At 33.8% G+C, this 19,334-nt stretch overlaps 1 protein-coding gene across 1 annotated transcript in view; it reads right to left on the minus strand.

Moving 5' to 3' along the window:
* LOC148948953 (uncharacterized) overlaps positions 1-19,334 on the minus strand; it is a 118,898-nt gene that overhangs the window by 22,382 nt on the left and 77,182 nt on the right. The window contains exon 14 of the mRNA XM_089095067.1: positions 1,376-1,605. Coding sequence (XP_088951193.1) covers positions 1,376-1,605 — 230 coding nt within the window. The remainder of the gene's footprint in view (positions 1-1,375; positions 1,606-19,334) is intronic.

The raw sequence follows: 19,334 nt of genomic DNA on the forward strand, positions 1-19,334 counted from the left end.
TAAGGCTTTTAATTCCTGAATACTCAAATCACGTCGTACAGGGTGCCTCCTAATCCCTGTACGTTTTGAGGTTCGAACTTGTGACTCAGCCTCTTTAACAGCCCCCCCAACTGTGCCTCCTAATCCCTGTACGTTTTAAGGGTTGACCTTGTAACTCAGCCTCTCTAACTCTTTAGAAAACGTAGTTTTTTTTCAAATAATACACATCAACAGGTTAGACATGCTTTGTTATGAAAATTGACGCGCAGATATTTTCATAACAAAGCATGTCTAACCTGTTTATGTGTATTATTTGAAAAAAACTAAGGTTTTTCGTAAATGTAAATTCGGGGGATAATTTTTTCGGTCTGAAAATATCAAAAGGCCCTAACAGGTCGAATTCTGCTTCGAATGAGTCCTCATTCAACCGGATCCGGTGCCAACTGTGGCCTGTAGGCGTGGCTAAGAAAAAAAAAGAAATGATGATGAATTTTAAGTGGCTATATTTGGTTTTTTGAAAACAGGGACGGAGTTATCAGATTCAGCTGAAATTTTGAGTTTACGCGCCCGGGCCCTTGGAAAGCTTAACCTATAAATTTCAGCCCAATCGGACAACGTTAAAGGGGGGCTGTGGTGGGAGGGTCGAAACTTCCGGCCCAGTTTACCCCATGAAGATAAAGTCGGAGGAGGATGAAATTTTGCAAGTTTCTTAGTTTGAGCTTGGGCTACAAAATGCGATTACCGCCGTCTCTCTGCGACCTCTAGGACCTGAAATCGCTTAACATTGTGGTGGGTCGCCTCTTTATAGAGGCACAAGTGTGCCTCCTTGATTGCTTTAGTAAAACCGAACGTAACCAAATTCGTTCAAATTTTTTTTTGTATTGCAAATATTTATTGGGAATTCCCATATGGTTCAGAAACCCTTATGTTTCGCAGAGGTACTATGTTTTTGAGATAAGTAAGAAAATGGATGAGTTGTATACCCGTTTCAAAAGTCGAAATAGAAGCAATCCACGACTTTCCATTGGCTAGTCTTGGGCATTAAAATCGTGATTTTGATTTCGTTTGTTTTCTCTTTTCCATAGTTATCGCAGTTTAATTTTGTTTTGTAGCGTTGTGTGATTTTTTCGTTATTTTTTTCTTTCGTTTTTATAACTCCTTCGAGCATTTACATGTATTTGCATGAAGGGTTGAAATAAAATTATTATTATTATTATTATTATATGACGAAAATACCCTCTAAAAGAATCAGAAAAATAAGTAGAAAATTCATAGAGACTTTCCTATGAAACAACCATAATTTCAATAGCTTTATTTCAATCCTTTAGTGTCTTATTCACTTTTATCCATGTTTGTCATTGAAAGAGAGAGAAAAAAAGTAGGATAGTCTACTTACCCCATGATTGTCAAGACCACCTCCACTGCTTTCACTGCTTGCATCTCCTCTGATGATGGCTGTTCGATCAAGGGTTCCACTGGGCAACCCGGGCCCTTTGTAGCGCAAGAATGATGGTCCACTTGAAATAGCTCCCTTTGCTCTCCTTGTTCTTAGGCAACAGATAAGAATTCCACAAGCAACGAGGAGAAGAAGCAGCGAACCAACAACGATCAATGCAATCATCAAAACTAGAAAATAAATTAAAGTCAGTTTTGCCGAAAAAAATCATTATTGTCTGAATATTTCTAATAATAAAGCTCAGTAATTAACAAACAGACAAATAAAATATATAATTTTTTATATGAGGTATACTATGGACAAGAAAAAACATTGTTTCCCAATGTGTGGGAATCATGATGATTTAAAGTGTTCTATCTGTAATTGTTAGTACTTAAAGGAATTGAGGATATAATTCTTATAATAGGAACTAGTGACTAGGACTGGATTGAGGAAATTTTGTAGAGCAATGGCCAACGTAGTATTTATATCGAGTTGTGTCAATTCGCCACAGGAAGTTTGTTGAAGAGTTGAGGATCGGCAGGATAAGGGAAGAGGAGTTTGAAATGATAAGTGTGGCTGACTAATTTTTTGGGGGTATTTTTTTTTATTTCACGTATTCGTTTTACAGTAGTTTTTTTAACTAATGTTCACATGGCTCTAGTGTAGGAATATTTCGTATACCCCTTGTTTTATCCCACTGTATCAGCAGAAGAAGCCAACAGTCCTACCACCAAGAAACACAGAGATTTGGAATACTTCGTAAAAGGATCCTCCTCAACCGCAACATCGACTCAAATGAGGCCTCATCCTTAGCCCTGGACAGAGCTGCTTGGAGAAGACTGACAGCGCTGTCAACCAGTTCCCTCTACGCTGGTGACCCTGCTAAGCAAGAGCGATAAGTCAAAAGTAAGTAAAAGGATCAGTAAAGAAATCATAAAGTAAAAACTCATGTCCTCATGATGTGTAAAGATGGGTAAAGACTCATCATCCTCTCCAATTTGCAAGACATCACAAAAAAGTCTGCACCAAAAAAGAATATTTTTTCTTAACGAATGTTGCATAGAGGGATACATTTTCAAAATAACTCATAATGTGATTTATTTTTCTTCTTTTTGATTTCAGAGATTATATTGATATTATATTTTTTATGGATTTACTATTTGTTTAATTGGGATTCAGTGTTTCGATGGAACATACCCGGAAGTTCCAAGATTTCAAGTTTATCAAGGTTATTTCATGCATCTTACTTTGCCAAAATATGACGAATTTGCTAAATCCAGTTTGTATGTTGAATCAATACCAAATAGACAAGAGAAAACTTTTAAGATTTAAAACATTGATTTTGAGGAAATATAAAAAATACTTGAAAGGACCAGTGGTGTAAATTGACGGAAATTAGGGGGGAGGGATTGAACCAACAATAAAAAAATTTAATCAACAAAAAAAAATATAAAAAAATATAAGAACTGATGGAGAGAACTATGAAATCTCAAAATTTTGGGGGCATAACCCGAAGACCCCTCCTCGCATTTAGAAAATGTTTCTAAATGGTAAATCTGTTTTAGAAAGTTATTTGACTAGAAATATATGCCATTCATCATCAACCTGTTGACAGAAGATCTCCAAGCATGTAAATGATCATGTATAAAGCCTTTTTCCGCCGTCCAGTTGCTAACTAACTGCTAACTAGTTGCTAACTAACAATATTCTGCTATCTTGCGGAAAAAAAAGCATTAGCTGACAATGTTGTTACCGTTGACAATTCGCAGAAATGTATATTTTAGGCAGAAAAAAAATACAAGTTTGGAACGAGACGTTCCTCATAGCCTACAATGCTAGCGTCTCTCTAATGACACATGCAGAAAACCAACATAAAAATTTTCTACCCGTAAGAAATATTTTGAATTCTCTAAGGAATATTAGCAGTTATGGATTCTTTATTTATAGATTATTATATATGATATTATTATTATAATATATTACATGTATATATTATAATATATATTATAGTATATATATTATATTATAATATATTATATATAATATATATTATATTTATATCATATTATATATATATTATATTATATATATATATATATATATATATATATATATATATATATATATATATATATATATATATATATATATATATATATATATATATATATATACATATATATTATATATTGTATTATGTATATATTGTATTATGTATAATATATTGTATTATATATAATATATTGTATTATATATAATATATTATATTATATGTATAGATAATATATTATATGATATTATATATAGATATTATTATATAGATTATAGATTATCTATATTATGGATTCTTTGTTTATAGCATAGATAATAGCACTCTTCTGTGCCGTTTCTGAATGTTTAGCTTTAAATTTTCCATCAATTTTCTACAACAATGATTCCATTTGTCAGAGCTGTTCGATAATAAATTTTGGTAGCTCACAAATCCGTAAAATTGTCAAGCTAACAATTTTATTTCACGACGAAGAAAAAGAGGCTATAAGCGTATTATCAAGGTCGTACTCAAGGGGGTTCCCCGAAATATTTGTCCGACTCGTAAAAACGTAACAAAATGAATATAAACAAATTTTGATGCGTGTTTTAATTTTTGTTTGTACCCCCCTCCCCCGAAGAACAATCCTTTTGGGTACTTATATGGTATAGCGCCTATGTTAAGTTCTTCACGTGTTTGTGTCACGCTAAGCTGAAAGAAACTAACGAAGAAACCAGTTCTACAATGTGTCAATGGATGAAGAACTTGACATAGGCGCTATGACATATAAGTACCTCCTTTTGTAACCCCTCCTCCAGAAAAAATCCTGGGCACGGTCCTGTTTATTACATAAGCTTCTAACTCGGTATCAGGCTCCCTTCCTGACACTTTTTTTGTTTTTTATTTTATTTTTATTTTATATATTTATTTTTTTATTTTATTTTCTAGATTAGTAAATTTCGCAAACATAGTAAATTTATTAAAACTTGCTTAGTAATTAAAAAGTAAATTTAGTGAATTTAATCTATTATATTTTAATTTAGTTTTTAAGTTCCACGTGTTTTTACAATCCTGTATTGTTCTCATGAAAATTAAGAAAAAACATCGAAAGCTGAAAGCAAAACTTGGTCATTTCGCTAGTCAATATACAAAAAAATTACATCTATTTATTCAGTAAATTTTGCAGCTACATTGTTTAAGCCAGAAACATGACATTTCATGTCATTGATTTTTGCAAAATAACTTAAGAAGCAAAGTACAGGCTATATAACAGAAACTTGCAACTGAATATTAAGTGTCTTTTCCTACCCGTTTTTGCTTTTTACGTTCCATATGTTCTTATGGTTTTTACATTGTTCTCGTGACAGTCTAAAAATCTAAATAGCTGAAAGGGAAAATATGTCATTTTCCTTTCAGCGTCCTTTCGCTGTGGAAGAAAGTTAATAAACAATGGTGCCAAAAGTAGCATACAACAAGGAAAAAGGGATAAGAGGTCAAACAGCTTAAGCTGCAGTATAGCACCATAATCCAGATCTGTAAGGTGGGATTCAGACAAGTTCATACAGAAATAAATGGTTAAGAGGTCAAACAGCTGAAGCTGAAATTTAGCACCATAATCCACACCTGTAAGTTGGTATTCAGACAAGCTTATTTAGATCACACAAGCTTGAACTAGCAACAAATTTCGCTTTAAATGCCAACAGAAAAGACTGTCATAAGTTTTATGATTATTTCGGAAAAATAGTAAATTTTAGTCATCATATATGGAAAATATGGTTGAGTGGGAAGAGGGGGCTAGAATTATGTGATAGATTGCTCGTGTGATTTGTCTGCCTCCCTAAAATAAAATCTGCTAGCCTAAAAAAAAATTGTTTTTCATATTTCAGTCCCACTAGGAACATCTTTTAATAGCTCCTCGCCCCCAGTTGACGACTCTGCAGGCTTCCTCTTTATTCCTCACGATCTGCCTGTACTTGTATGCAGATTCTTGTCAGCTTAATTCAATATTTGGACAAATGATTGAGGCTTACTCCCCTGTGGCAAGTATATTGCTTTGTATTAGTTTATGTTATATTGGAATAAATTTAGACTGGTCGATTCTGCATTTTAATTAATTATGAAATCAATTTTATGGATTAGAACAGCGTCATACCTGAACCTGAAATGAGCCTAAAAATCTACGAATGAGCCTAAAATCTAGAAATAAGCCTAGAAATCTAGAAATCTAGAAAAACCCCAAAAAATTAAGTGAAATCAAAATCTAGGCATTTGGAAGAGATATGACCCCTCAAACCATACGGTTAGTCAAGTGCATAAAAAAATTAACTTTATTTAGGAGCAATAAAATTTAGCACCATAATCCATAATCCAACTTACATCCACATATGTAAGTTGGTATTCAGACAAGCTTATTCAGAAAAAAAGGGCTAAGAAGTCAAACAGCTTTAGCTGCAGTATAGGACCATAATCCACATCTGTAAGGTAGGATTCACACAAGTTCATTCAGAAAAAAGAGTAAAGAGGTCAAACAGCTTAAGCTGAAATTTAGCACTATCATCCAACACATGTAGGCTGGTATTCAGACAAGATTATGGAGAAAAAAAAGGCTAAGAGGTCAAACAGCTTAAGCTGCAGTTTAGCACTATAATTTACATCTGTAAGGTGGGATTCAGACAAGTTCATTGATAAAAGGTCAAACAGAAGGGTTAAGAGGTCAAACAGCTTAAGCTGAAATTTAGCACCATAATCCACATATGTAAGGTGGGATTGCGACAAGCTCATTCATAGAAAAGGGTTAAGAGGTCAAACAGGTTAATCTGAGATTTATTACAATAATCCACATCTGTAAGGTGGGAATTAAATAACTTCATTCAGGAAAAAAAAGTTAAGAGGTCAAACAGCTTAAGCTGAAACTTAGCACCATAATCCACATCTGTAGGGTGAGATTCAGACAAGCTCATTCAGAAAAAAACAGCTTAAGCCGATATTTTGGATGAATGACCCAGATACCTGGAGAGCAATCATGTCTCATCAGACCTCTCATGGGGCGTATACCTAAACCAGATCCAGTTCTATTGCATGAGAAAGCTAAGCATAATTCTTCGTTCTAAGTGCCTATTATCATCTGGATCGACCATCCCTCTCCACCAGCTTTGCATTAGTCCTTTCGTCGAATATGAGTGCCCACTCTTTGCAAAGGCTCCTAAAACCTGCTGGCACCATTCATGAGAAACTGCTGGCACCATGCTTGCAACTTGCTGGCACCATTCCTGAGAGTCCAAAACGAGGACTCAAGAGCAATCTGTGGCAGCAATCAGATCCAACTACAACCTCTATGTCAAAGATTTTATGTGGTGTCAATCCGTCTTTTCGCAGGTATGTCTCAACTAGTACCACTGTTTGCCAAGGCAAAACGGCACAGACCACTCTGATTACCTACAAGAAGAGACCCTCTGGACGGTGTGCTTGAGGAACATGTTGGCCTGACACCAGTGGCAACAATTCACAAACTCTAGGGGGGGAATTGACTGTTTTACATCTAAGCGGTGAGGAATTTTTCATTTTGATCTCTTTAGTGAAAATGTGTTTTTCAAAATTTTGGGGGGATGAAGTAGCAAAAAATATGGGAGACACCTGACCCCTACTCCTTACTGAATTGTAGCCACTGTTAGACGCTAAACTTCCGCTTTGAGTGGTCTCCCAAGGAAGTTTATCCCTGAAAACCTTCTGACTGATTCTTTCAAAAGGAAACTCAACTATAACAACTCTAGAAATAAACCCGGGGTTGGAATGGTTTGGCTAATGGCGTAACAGGTTCAAAGCTCTTAGCGGCCTGGCAACATGAAATAATTTCACAAAAACCAAAATAAAAAAAAACATTGGTTTCCCCTGGTTTGAAAAAAGGCTTTTTTCTCAATAACTTCTCATTTTTTTGTTTTTTACTTTTGATGAAATGGGGGAGCCGCTCACCAACCCTAAGGCTTGAAAAAAATAACGGACGCTAAATATTGGGAGTTAAAGAAACTTAAAAAGCTAGTTACTAAGTTGTTTTTTTTAAATCATGAATATTGTTTGTTATGCACGAACAATTTTTCTGAAGTTAAAATCGTGCCTTTTTTTTGCTTTTTCTTTTGTTAATGGTAGTTTATGATTTTTTGCTCGAGTACAAGTTTGGTTTTGATTGTTTCCTTAAGACTAATCGTTCAAAGGCCAATTTTACCCAGTCTGTAAAATAGGGGAGAAAATTTCGAAAGACGACTCATTTTAATTTGAATGCACCTATCATCGGTTCTTAATAGAAATCGTGTTGTCCGTACCCGGGTCGCCGCTCTTTGGGATCTACAATCGGGGCAGTAGTTTGTTAGTTTCGGGGCCTAAAGATATCTAAAGATGGGTAAGCAGCCTTCTAGTTCCGGTGCCGAAGGGAATAAAAAAAAGCTGGATATCAGTCTTGACAATTTTTAATTTAGTCACAAGCGGCGGCACCAATGCACAGATGTATAGTCGGCGCATGGATTAATTTCTTTTTTTAATGAAGATAGAGAAAGTTATTTTTCAAAATCTTGTATGCGAAGGTGATCGATTTTTTCCGAGTATCTTAACTGACGATAAAAGGAAAGTTTTCTTTTCAAAATATAGGGGGAGTTGATTGTGAGCCCCCCTCCCAATCGCGGGGAAGATATATTCTTTCCCTCAGTTTATCTCGGTCAAAGAAACAATAGATGTTTTGTAGCAAACAAAACATGTTTTATTCTTATGCAAGGCCGTGTCGAGGGGGGTCCTGGACACCACCCCAAGTTTATGGTAGTTGCAATTTTTAGGGACCAATGTACAGACATATAGTCGGCGCATGGATTTACTTCTTTCTTTTAGTGAATATGGAGAAAGTTACTTTTTCAAAATCTAGTATGCGAAGGTGATCAATTTTTCCGATTATCTTAACTGACGATAAAAGAAAAGTTTTCTTTTCAAAATTTAGGGGGAGTTGATTGTGAGCCCCCCTCCCAATCGGCATGACTATTCAGAGGGGGTAGGGGTTCTCATATATTCTTTCCCGCAGTTTATCTCGGTTAGAGATAAACTGCTAGAGATAAACTGCTACACTGCTAGATAATAAACTGATAGATATTTTATAGCAGACAAAACATGTTTGATTCTTATGCAAGGCCGTATCCAGGTGGGGTCCGAGTTTGAACCCCACCACCCCAAAATTTCAGTCCGACTCGTAAAAATGTAACAAAAAAGCATTTAAACAAATTTTTGGTGCAATTTTTATTTTTTTTGTGTACCCCCTCCCCCTCGAAATTTTTTTTGGATACACCCTTTCTCTTATGACTTTACATTTTCTACCTTAGGGATGTGGAGGAGGCAGTACAACAACGATATTTGTTCCCTGTTTCCTTTCATCCATATACATTGACTAATGTTTTCCTAGCAAAAGGGTTTTGGAAGAAATGCTATCATCGGTACCCGTTGCATGTACTATCATGTAATATAAGTTATATTACTGCTTTTCCTGAGTACCGAAACTAGCAACCAGAATCCCTTATTTAAGACAATTTCAAATTTCATGGGCACCGAAATTAGCAATCAACTGTCCCAAGTTAGATACAAGGAGGTCCGACCCAGGGTACCGAAGCACCGACTTTAGTTTTACCGCCAACAATCTAGTGGAGAAATGGGCTTAAGTCAATTAATCAGATTTAATCCTGGAGAGTGAGGGTTTTCATCACAAAAAATCAATTCTTTTTAAGGAAATTTTATTGGAGGGATATTTCCCGGCCCTTCTCCCCTTTTTTCGCAGGTATAAGCCTTATTTATAAAGAATACCCAGTGACTGTATAAACTTAAGGGTAAATTCAGCGATTTGGCAAAATCTAAAAGAAATGTAAAAGTAACGTAATCAAATTTGCTTTTGAAAGGACCGACATGTTTGCTTATGCTTGCCGAAGAATCTTTTCTGGGGCCTACCAGCTCAAAAGGGCAGCAATAATTAATCATGAACTAGACATGCCAAACTTGTTTTTCTTTCTTTTTCTTTTACGTCGTTTTGCAATATAATTTTTAAGATTAATAAAGACAAAAAGAGGTAAACAAAAGTGGAAAACGTATTTTGAAAGTAAATTTCAGAGTCATAGTCAATTTTGTTTTTTCCTGCGCATTTTATGCCAAAAAAGATGACGCGACTGTTAGTACCGTTATAGGCGTGCAAGCAGTAAATGTAGGACAGTTGTATTTTGAATTTCTAATGCACAAAAAATTTTACGGATACGGTAATGTGCGGAAATACAAGTGACGTCTTAACGGAAAAATGTAGCTCATCAATTAACTTTTTCTTATTAATTTCATGCCCTTTGTTTTGAGCTTCGCCGAAATTTGGCAGTACTAAATTCATGCTGTGTTTAACATTAAATGAAACTAAGAGAGGAAAGAAAATAACAAAATGAAATATAAAATGAAAAAAGGTAAAAAAACGAGGATTTTGTCAGCCAGTGCTGAACCATGAAGAAGAAGAAATAAGCAAATATTTCGACAAGGACCTCCGCCGAGTCGTCCTCAGTACTAAACAAAAAAAAAAGAAAAGAAAAGAAAAAGAAACCAAACGAAAATCGAACCTTTCGAAGTTTACCTCACAACGCCAGAACAAAAACTCCAACGCCAGTGTGGTCTTAGAATGTGTTTAGGGTTTTTAACATTGTGTTGAACCTTATTACTCATTAAGTTATAAATATCGTACATGATTTATCAGTGTGTCATCAATTTCATTCTGGCCTTTTAAATTTAAAAAGAGAAATAAAACAAAGAAAGTAATTAGCTGCGATAGAAAAATTGAACTTCTTCCTTACTATTTAAGTTCAAGAAATTAAAAATTTCAGGCTCTGAATCAAGGCCGTATCCAGGATTTATGTTCGGGGAAGGGGGTATTTTTTTCGTGCGGTTTTACAAAAAAAACTTTCAAAAACAAAACAAAAGTTTTTTATATGCATTTTTTTTACATTTTTATGATTAGAAACTTTTATGATTGATGACAAATTTTGACTTGTAATGAGTCGTCATTCTTAACAATTACTGGCGCAAGAAACATAAGTAGAAATGAGGGTACCAGCCCCATTGCCCACCCCTGCTGCCACCTATAACTTTTTTTAACACCATATATGAGCACGAGAACCACGTGGTTTATGGTTTTCTCACTGAGAATGAAAAAACAGGAATTTTCTCACTTGAAAAAACCAGGAATTTTCTCACATTTATAGTTGTTTTCATGGACGGTTATGTGTGTTGTTCGATTTATTTGATGTTTTTCATGGATGTCAACAGCAATCATGTCTGTTTTATGGTTTTTGTCAGTGAGAATGTAAAAATAGGAACTTTCTCACTTGGAAAACCATAAACCACGTGGTCCTGTCACGAGTAGCACCTGTGCGGTCGACCTCAATTCACCTATCGTGACTCTATAATTCCCCTCAGAAACAACAAATTAATTTCCCCTTTCTTGACAGATCAATCAATCAACGACATCATCTGTCAGACTTTAAAAATTTTCGCCTAGAAACATTTCTCCAGGAATCGATCCAAATCATTAATGTCTGTGCCTCGGGAACAGTTCTACTGGTCGAACTCCAAAAGATATTAATAACCAAAGGCCATGGAAACAATTCTCCAAGAAACATCTTAGCGATGAATTGTTTTAGCGCGCGAAAAGGTTTCTTATTAATTTGAAATGTGCCAGCGCAGGGATGCCAAACAAAAGGAACACGCTGAATTTACGTTTAGGGATTATTTGGGCGAAACCGTTTTAGACAGGCTGTGGAATTATTTCGGCGAAACAGATAGAGACATTTTAAAAGATGATTTTTGAAGAGATTTTAGAAGAGAATTTAATGGTGAAACTCTGTGGTCGTTATAGTAAACAAGTTCTATTTGAACAGTGTTGCGAGGTCCTCTACCCCAACCCCAAAGGGTTCCAATCCTCCTACCCCAACCCCGAAGGAAGCCCCCGGTCCTCAAAGGCCCCCCAAGCTCCCAAAGGGCCACCGGCGCCCCCAAAGGCCCACCCAGAACCCCAAAGACCATCCCCGGACCCCTCAAAGGCCCATCGAGCTCCCAAAGGACCAACGGGGTCCCAAAGGCTCTCCCCCGGTCCCCACCGGCCCCCCCGGACCCCCAAAGGCCCTCTATGTGCCCCAAAGACCCTCCCAGTGCCCCAAATGCCCTCCCACGGCCCCCCCCGGTCCCCCGGACCCAAGAAACACCGCCAGGATGCGCCGTGGGCCAGGAAAGCGCCGCAGGATGCGCCGCAGTGATGCGCCGCGGGTCTGGAAAGTGCCGCAGGGGATGCGCCGCGGGGAGGCACCACATGAAAGTGCCGCAGGGATGCGCCACGGGTCAAGAAAGCGCCGCAGGATGCGCCGCAGGGATGCGCCGCGGGTCTGGAAAGCGCCGCAGGGGTTGCGCCGCAGGGAGGCCCCGCTGGAAAGCACCGCAGGATGCGCCGAAGGGATGCGCCGCAAAAAAAAAGGAAACTAAACATTAAAAATGTAAATCACCGAAGGACACCCGCCCCCCCCGGTCCCCCACACCCCCTCCCCAGGCCCCTCCAACAGGCCCCGCGCCATTTTTTTTAATACTTTTTTATGGCTTTATTATATAATTTCTGAACCAGTTCCACTAATAATGTCATTCCTAAACCTATTTTCAAGCTCAAAGAGCCCCCTCCCTAATTCATAAATACTTTCTTGAATTTTTTAACATGGTTTTTTTTTAACTTTTTACGTATCTTAAAATGACATGAAATATGTGTACGGCTCTAACAATCATACTCTGTGCTTGTTCATGGACACGACGCGTCTTTTCCACTGGTACTCTATGGTAGGTTATCGACACTAGCGAGTTTATTGCATGCATTAAATCAGTAATTTTTACGCAATGGAAGGATCAACACTCAATTCATATCTGTAAAAAGTGAAGATGAATTATTCGATGAAAGTATGTGCACATGAAAAAATCATTGTCGTGTTGAACGCTGACAAGGAGAAATACCTGAACTATGAAACGAATGCAAGTGGAGATCTTATTGGCAATGTATGCATACGTTGTCATGACAGTGAGGAGTTAAATTCCTTTTGGTGTACCCAAGAATTTCCATCATGCAAGTGGTGGATATGCGAGAGTACTATTACCAGATAAATTCGTAGTCAAAGAGAATTCAAACTTAAGAATAATAGTTAATGAAGGGGGACAACTTCTAGATAATGGTTCTGGTAACATGTTAGCCATTGACAGAACTTATCGCAATTCATAAAGTGTTAGAATTCGAATGAAAGCACAAGGGAAAAGAAGATATGCATCCAGCTGCATCAACATCATAAATCCTATCATGTCAATGTGCCAAAACTGCTATCTATGTAAAAATAATGTGACAATAGACAGTGAAATCGCAGGCAGAATAAAAAGGACATTAGGAGACAATATCATCAATGAATATAAAGATGAATTGATGGAAAGTGAAGCGCAAGTGTACTAATAATGTATAATAATGTATTTAAAATATTTTTATATCATTATTCTACATGTCCTTATTTCATTAAAAATATCTTATGCATTATTTTGTTAAGTTTTCATTATTTTTAGGGTATGCTAGAATGTCAAACGTTCAGAATATCTATTAAAAAGGTCAGAGATGTAAGAAAAATAATTTTAGAGATAATGATACTACTAGCAGGTTCAATTTTTCATAGATGATAGAAAAGTTCAAGTTCTCATCTGAATTTTACCAAAGAACACAATTCAATTCTAATTTCACCAGAGAAAATAAAAAGCTTACTCTTCACTTTTAAGTTCACAAAGACATAAAAAATTTAAAGTTCACTTCTAAATTTTTCCGTAGAAGATAGGAAAAGTTATACTATGATAGTGATTATTTTCCATGAAGATAAAAAATTTCACTTTAATTCTAAATTTTACCTGAACTTTCTGTTCGTAGGCTAACCTAGCCTAACCTAACTTAACCTAACCTAACTTAACCTAACCTAACTTAATCTAACCTAACCTAACCTAATCATACACCTAACTTTTTGCATGTCTCTCACCTAACCTAAGCTAACCTAAGTGAAGCGTACGTGGGCTAACCTAACATAACTTAACCTAACCTAACATAATCTAGTCTAACCTAACCTAACCATACTCTTTCTATCTTCCACCGAAAAAATTAGAATTGAACTTTAAATTTTTTATTGGTGGATTTAGAATAGAATTGTGTTCTTTGGTAAAATTCAGAATCGAAATCTAAGAGTCACGAACAAATTATAACTTGTCAGATCATAACAGAAAAATTTATAATAGAGCTAACTCTTTTCACTTCTTTAAGAAAATTCTTAAGAGAAGTTGAACATTTTGCATTACTTCTATAAAGCTCAGAGATAACTTGATGCATCTTCTCTTCATGTCTAAGAGTAACAATAACTTTATATCTTTTTCGATCTTCGATGACAAATCTTGAACAGAGATTTAAATTTTCATATCTTTCATAAAAAGCAGAATTGAAGTTAAAAAAATTAAAAATAAAGTGATACTTTTGACCTTCATGGAAAATAATCACAGTCATAGTATTACTTTTCCTATCTTCCTTCTAAAAATTGAGAATAGAACTTTAAATTTCTTTTATATCTTTGGGGAACTTAAAACTGAAGTGAAAGTTTTTTATTCTCTGGAGAAATTAGAATTGAAGTGTGTTCTTTGGTAAAATTCAGAAGAGAACATGAACTATTCTTGACTTCGTTGAGAAAATTTTAAATTTGACTAGAAATTTTTATCTTACGTGAAACTATTCACAAGTATGGTATTACTTTTTCTATCTCCCATCGAAAAATTTAGAATTGAACTTTAAATTTCTTTATGTTTTTTGTGAAATTAAGAACTGAAGTAGGAAGATTTTTATTTTCTCTGGTAAAATTAGAATTGAATTGTGTTTTTTGGTAAAATTCAGAAGAGAACTTGAATTCTTCTTCACTTCATTGAGAAAATTTTAAATTGAATTAGAACTTTTTATCTTCCATGAAAATAATCACAAGTATGGTATTAATTTTTCTATCTCCCACCAAAAAATTTAGAATTGAACTTTAAATTTCTTTATGTCTTTTTGAAATAAAGAACTGAAGTGGAAGATTTTTGTTTTCTCTTATTAAATTAGAATTAAATTGTGTTCCTTGGTAAAGTTCAGAAGAGAACTTGAACTTTCCTTGACTTCGTTGACAAAATTTTAAATTGAACTAGAACTTTTTATCTTCCATGAAAATATTCACAAGTATGATATTACTTTTTCTATCTTCCACCGAAAAATTAGAAATGAACTTTAAATTTCTTTATGTCTTTGTGAAATAAAGAACTGAAGTGGAAGATTTTTGTTTTCTCTGGAGAAATTAGAATTGAAGTGTGCTCTTTGGTAAAATTCAAAAGAGAACTTGAACTTTTCTTTACTTCCTTGAGAAAATTTTAAATTGAAATATAACTATTTATATTCCGGAAAAATATTCACAACTATGGTATTAAATTTTCTATCTCACACTGAAATATTTAGAATTGAACTTTAAATTTCATTATGTCTTTGCGAAATAAAGAACTGAAGTGGAAGATTTTTGTTTTCTCTGGAAGAAATTAGAATTGAAGTCTGTTCTTTAGAAAATTTCAGAAGAGAACTTGAACTTTCCTTGACTTCGTTGACATAATTTTATATTGAAATAGAACATTTTATCTTCCGTGAAAATATTCACAAGTATAATTTAAATCTTTCCATCTTCCACCGAAAAATTAAAATTGTACTGTAAATTCTTTTATGTCTTTGTGAAATAATGAACTGAAGTGGAAAGATTTTTTTTTTCTCACAAGAATTTAGAATTGAAGTGTGCTCTTTGGTTAACTTCAAAAGAGAACTTGAACTTTTCTTCACTTCGTTGAGAAAATTTTAAATTGAACTAGAACTTTTTATCTACCGTGAAAATAGTCACAAGTATGGTATTACTTTTCTATCTTCCACCGTAAAAATTGGAATTGAACTTTAAATTGATGTATGTCTTTGTGAAATAAAGAAATGAAGTGGAAGATTTTATTTTATCAGGAGAAATTAGAAATGAAGTGTGCTCTTTGGTGAAATTCAGAAGAGAACTTTAATTTTTCTTCACTTTGTTGAGAAGATTTAAAATTGAACTAGAACTTTTTATCTTCCGCGAAAATACTCACAAGCTTGGTATTACTTTTTCTAACTTCCACCGAAAAAATTTGAATTGAACTTTAAATTTCTTTATGTCTTTGTGAAATAAAGAACTGAAGTGGAAGAATTTTGTTTTTTCTGTAGAAATTAGAATTGAAATTTGTTCTTTTTTAAAATTCAGTAAAGAACATAAACTTTTCTTTACTTCATTGAGAAAATTTAAAATTGAACTAGAACTTTTTATCTTCCGTGAAAATAATCACAAGTATGGTATTAATTTTTCTATCTCAAAAAGAAAAATTTAGAATTGAACTTTAAATTTCTTTATGTCTTTCTGAAATAATGAAGTGAAGAGGAATATTTTTTTTGTCTCTGTAGAAATTAGAATCAGAGTGTGGTCATTAGTAAAGTTTAGAAGGGAACATGAACTTCCCTATACTTCTTTGAGAAAATATTGAATTGAAATAGAAAATTTTATATACAGGGAAAATATTAACAGGTATGACATTGCTTTTTCTATCTTCCGCCGAAAAAATAGAATTGAACTTTAACTTTCTTTATGTCTTTTTGAAATAAAAAACTGAAGTGGAAAGTGTTTTTTTTCTCAAGAGAAATTAGAATTGAAGTGTGTTCTTTGGTAAAGTTCAGGAGATAACTTGAACTTTTCTTCACTTCATTGAGAAAATTTTAAATTGAACTAAAACTTTTTATCTCCCAGTAAAATTTTTACAAGTTTGGTGTTAATTTTTCTATCTTCCATAGAAAAATTTAGAATTGAACTTTAAATTTCTCTATGTCTTTGTGAAATAAAGAACTGAAGTGGAAGATTTTTATTTTCTCTGTAGAAATTAGAAATGAATTCTGTTCTTTTCTAAAATTCCGAAGAGAACTTGAACTTTTCTTTTCTTCGTTGAGAAAATTTTGAACAGTATTTTAAATTTTTCATCTCTTCGAGACAGATTTGAACTAAAGGGGAAAATTTTTATGTTATTTGGAAAAAATAGAAATGATCAATGACTAATTTATTTTTCATTGAGAAAATTCAGAAGAGAACTTGAACTTTCCTTGACTTCGTTGCGAAAATTTTAAATTGACCTAGAACTTTTTATCTTCCGTGAAAATATTCACAAGTATGGTATTACTTTTCTATCTTCCACCGAAAAATTTAGAATTGAACTTTAAATTTCTTTATGTCTTTGTGAAATAAAGAACTGAAGTGGAGGATTCTCATTTTCTCTGGAGAACTTAGACTTGAAATCTGTTCTTTGATAAAGTTCAGTAAAGAACATGAACTTTTCACGATCAAAGTATAACTTTTCCAATATTCTATGAAAAATTTGGATCAGAAATTTAAATTTTTTTCATCTCTATGTGAAAAGTCGGAACTGAATTTAAGAAAATTTAGAATTAAAGTGAAACTTTTTATCCTCACGGAAAATAATCCCTATTATAGTATAACTTTTCCTATCTTCTACAGAAAAATTTAGAACAGAACTTTAAATTTTTTATGTCTTGATGAACTTAAAACTGAAGTGGAAGCTTTTTATTTTCTCTGGAGAAATTAGAATTGAATTGTGTTTGATGGTAAAATTCAGAAGAGAACTTGAACTTTTCTATCTTCTATGAAAAATAAGGAATAGTATTGTAAATTTTTCATCTCTTTGAGAAAAATCTGAAGTGAAGTGGAAAATTTTTATATTATTTTGGGAAAATAGAATTGATCAATAACTTATTTCATTTTCAATGAGAAAATTCATAATCGAAGTTGAACTTTTCTTCTTCCTAGAAAACATATTGAACAGTACTTAAAATTTTTTTATCTCTTTGAGAAAGGTCGTAACTGAATTTAAGAAAATTTAGAATTAAAGTGCAACTTTTTATCTTCATAGAAAATAATCACAATCACAGTATAACTCTTCCTATCTTCTAAGTAAAAATTTAGAACTTAACTTTAAATTTTTTAATGTCTTAATAAACTTAAAACTGAAGTGGAAGCTTTTTTTTTCCTCTGTAGAAATTAGAATTGAAATATGTTCTTTGTTAAAATTCAGATTAGATCTTGATCTTTTATATCTTCTAATAAAAATGTGTAATAATATTTAAATTTTTTCATCTCTTTGAGAAAAATCTGAATTGAAGTGAAAAATTTTATATAATTTTGGGGAAATAGACTTGATCAATAACTTATTTCATTTTCATTGGGAAAATTCGGAATCGAAGTTGAACTTTTATTCTTGCGGGGGAAATATTTGGAATAGAACTTAAAATCTTTTCATCTCTTTGAGACAGGTCAGAATTGAATTTAAGAAAATTTAGAATTAAAGTGAAATTTTTATCTTCATGGAAAATAATCACTATCATAGTATAACTTTTCCTATCTTCTACGGAAAAATTTAGAAGTGAACTTTAAATTTTTTATGTCTTGGTGAACTTAAAAGTGAAGAGTAAGCTTTTTATTTTCTCTGGTGAAATTAGAATTGAATTGTGTTCTTTGGCAAAATTCAGAAGAGAACTTGAACTTTTCTATCTTCTATGAAAAATTGAACCTGCTAGTAGTATCATTATCTCTAAAATTATTTTTCTTACATCTCTGACCTTTTTAATAGATATTCTGAACGTTTGACGTTCTAGCATACCCTAAAAATAATGAACACTTAACAAAATAATGCATAAGATATTTTTAATGAAATAAGGACAAGTAGAATAATGATATAAAAATATGTTAAATACATTATTATACATTATTAGTATACTTGCGCTTCGCTTTCCGTCAATTCATGTTTATATTCATTGATGATATTGTCTGCTAATGTCCTTTTTATTCTGCCGGTGATTTCACTGTCTATTGTCACATTATTTTTACATAGATAGCAGTTTTGGCACATTGACATGATATGATTTATGATGTTGATGCAGCTGTATGCTTGTCTTCTTTTTCCTTTTGCTTTCATTCGAATGCTAACACCGGAAGAATTGCGATAAGATCTATCAATGGCTAATATGCTACCAGAACCATTAGCTAGACGTTGTCCCTCTTCATCAACTATTATTTTTAAGTTTGAATTCTCTTTGACTACTAATTTCTCTGGTAATGTTACTCTCGCATATCCACCACTTGCATGATGGAAATTCTTGGGTACACCAAAGGAATTTAACTCCTCACTGTCATGGCAACGTATGCAAACATTGCCAATAAGATCTCCATTTGCACTCGTTTCATAGTTCAGGTATTTCTCCTTGCCAGCGTTCAACACGACAATGATTTTTTCATGTGCACATACTTTTGTCTAATAATTCATCTTCAGTTTTTACAGATATGAATTGTGTGTTGATCATTCCATTGCGTAGAAAATGCTGATTTAATGCATGCAATAAACTCGCTAGTGTCGTTAACCTGCCATAGAGTACCAGTGGAAAAGCCACGTCGTGTCCATAAACAAGCACAGAGTATGATTGATAGAGCCGTACACATATTTCATGTCATTTTAAGATACGTAAAAATTAAAAAAAAAATACCATGTTAAAAAATTCAATAAAGTATTTATGAATCGGGGAGGGGACTGTTTGAGGTTGAAAATGGGTTTAAGAATGACATTATGAGTGGAAATTGTTCAAAAATTATATAATAAAGCCATAAACAAGTATAAAAAAAAATAGAGCGGGGACTCGTTGGGGGGCCCGGG

This window comes from Artemia sp. Qi Xiang Cuo, chromosome 9 (genome assembly GCF_049724085.1).
Source record: "Artemia sp. Qi Xiang Cuo chromosome 9, ASM4972408v1, whole genome shotgun sequence".
NCBI lineage: Eukaryota > Metazoa > Arthropoda > Branchiopoda > Anostraca > Artemiidae > Artemia > Artemia sp. Qi Xiang Cuo.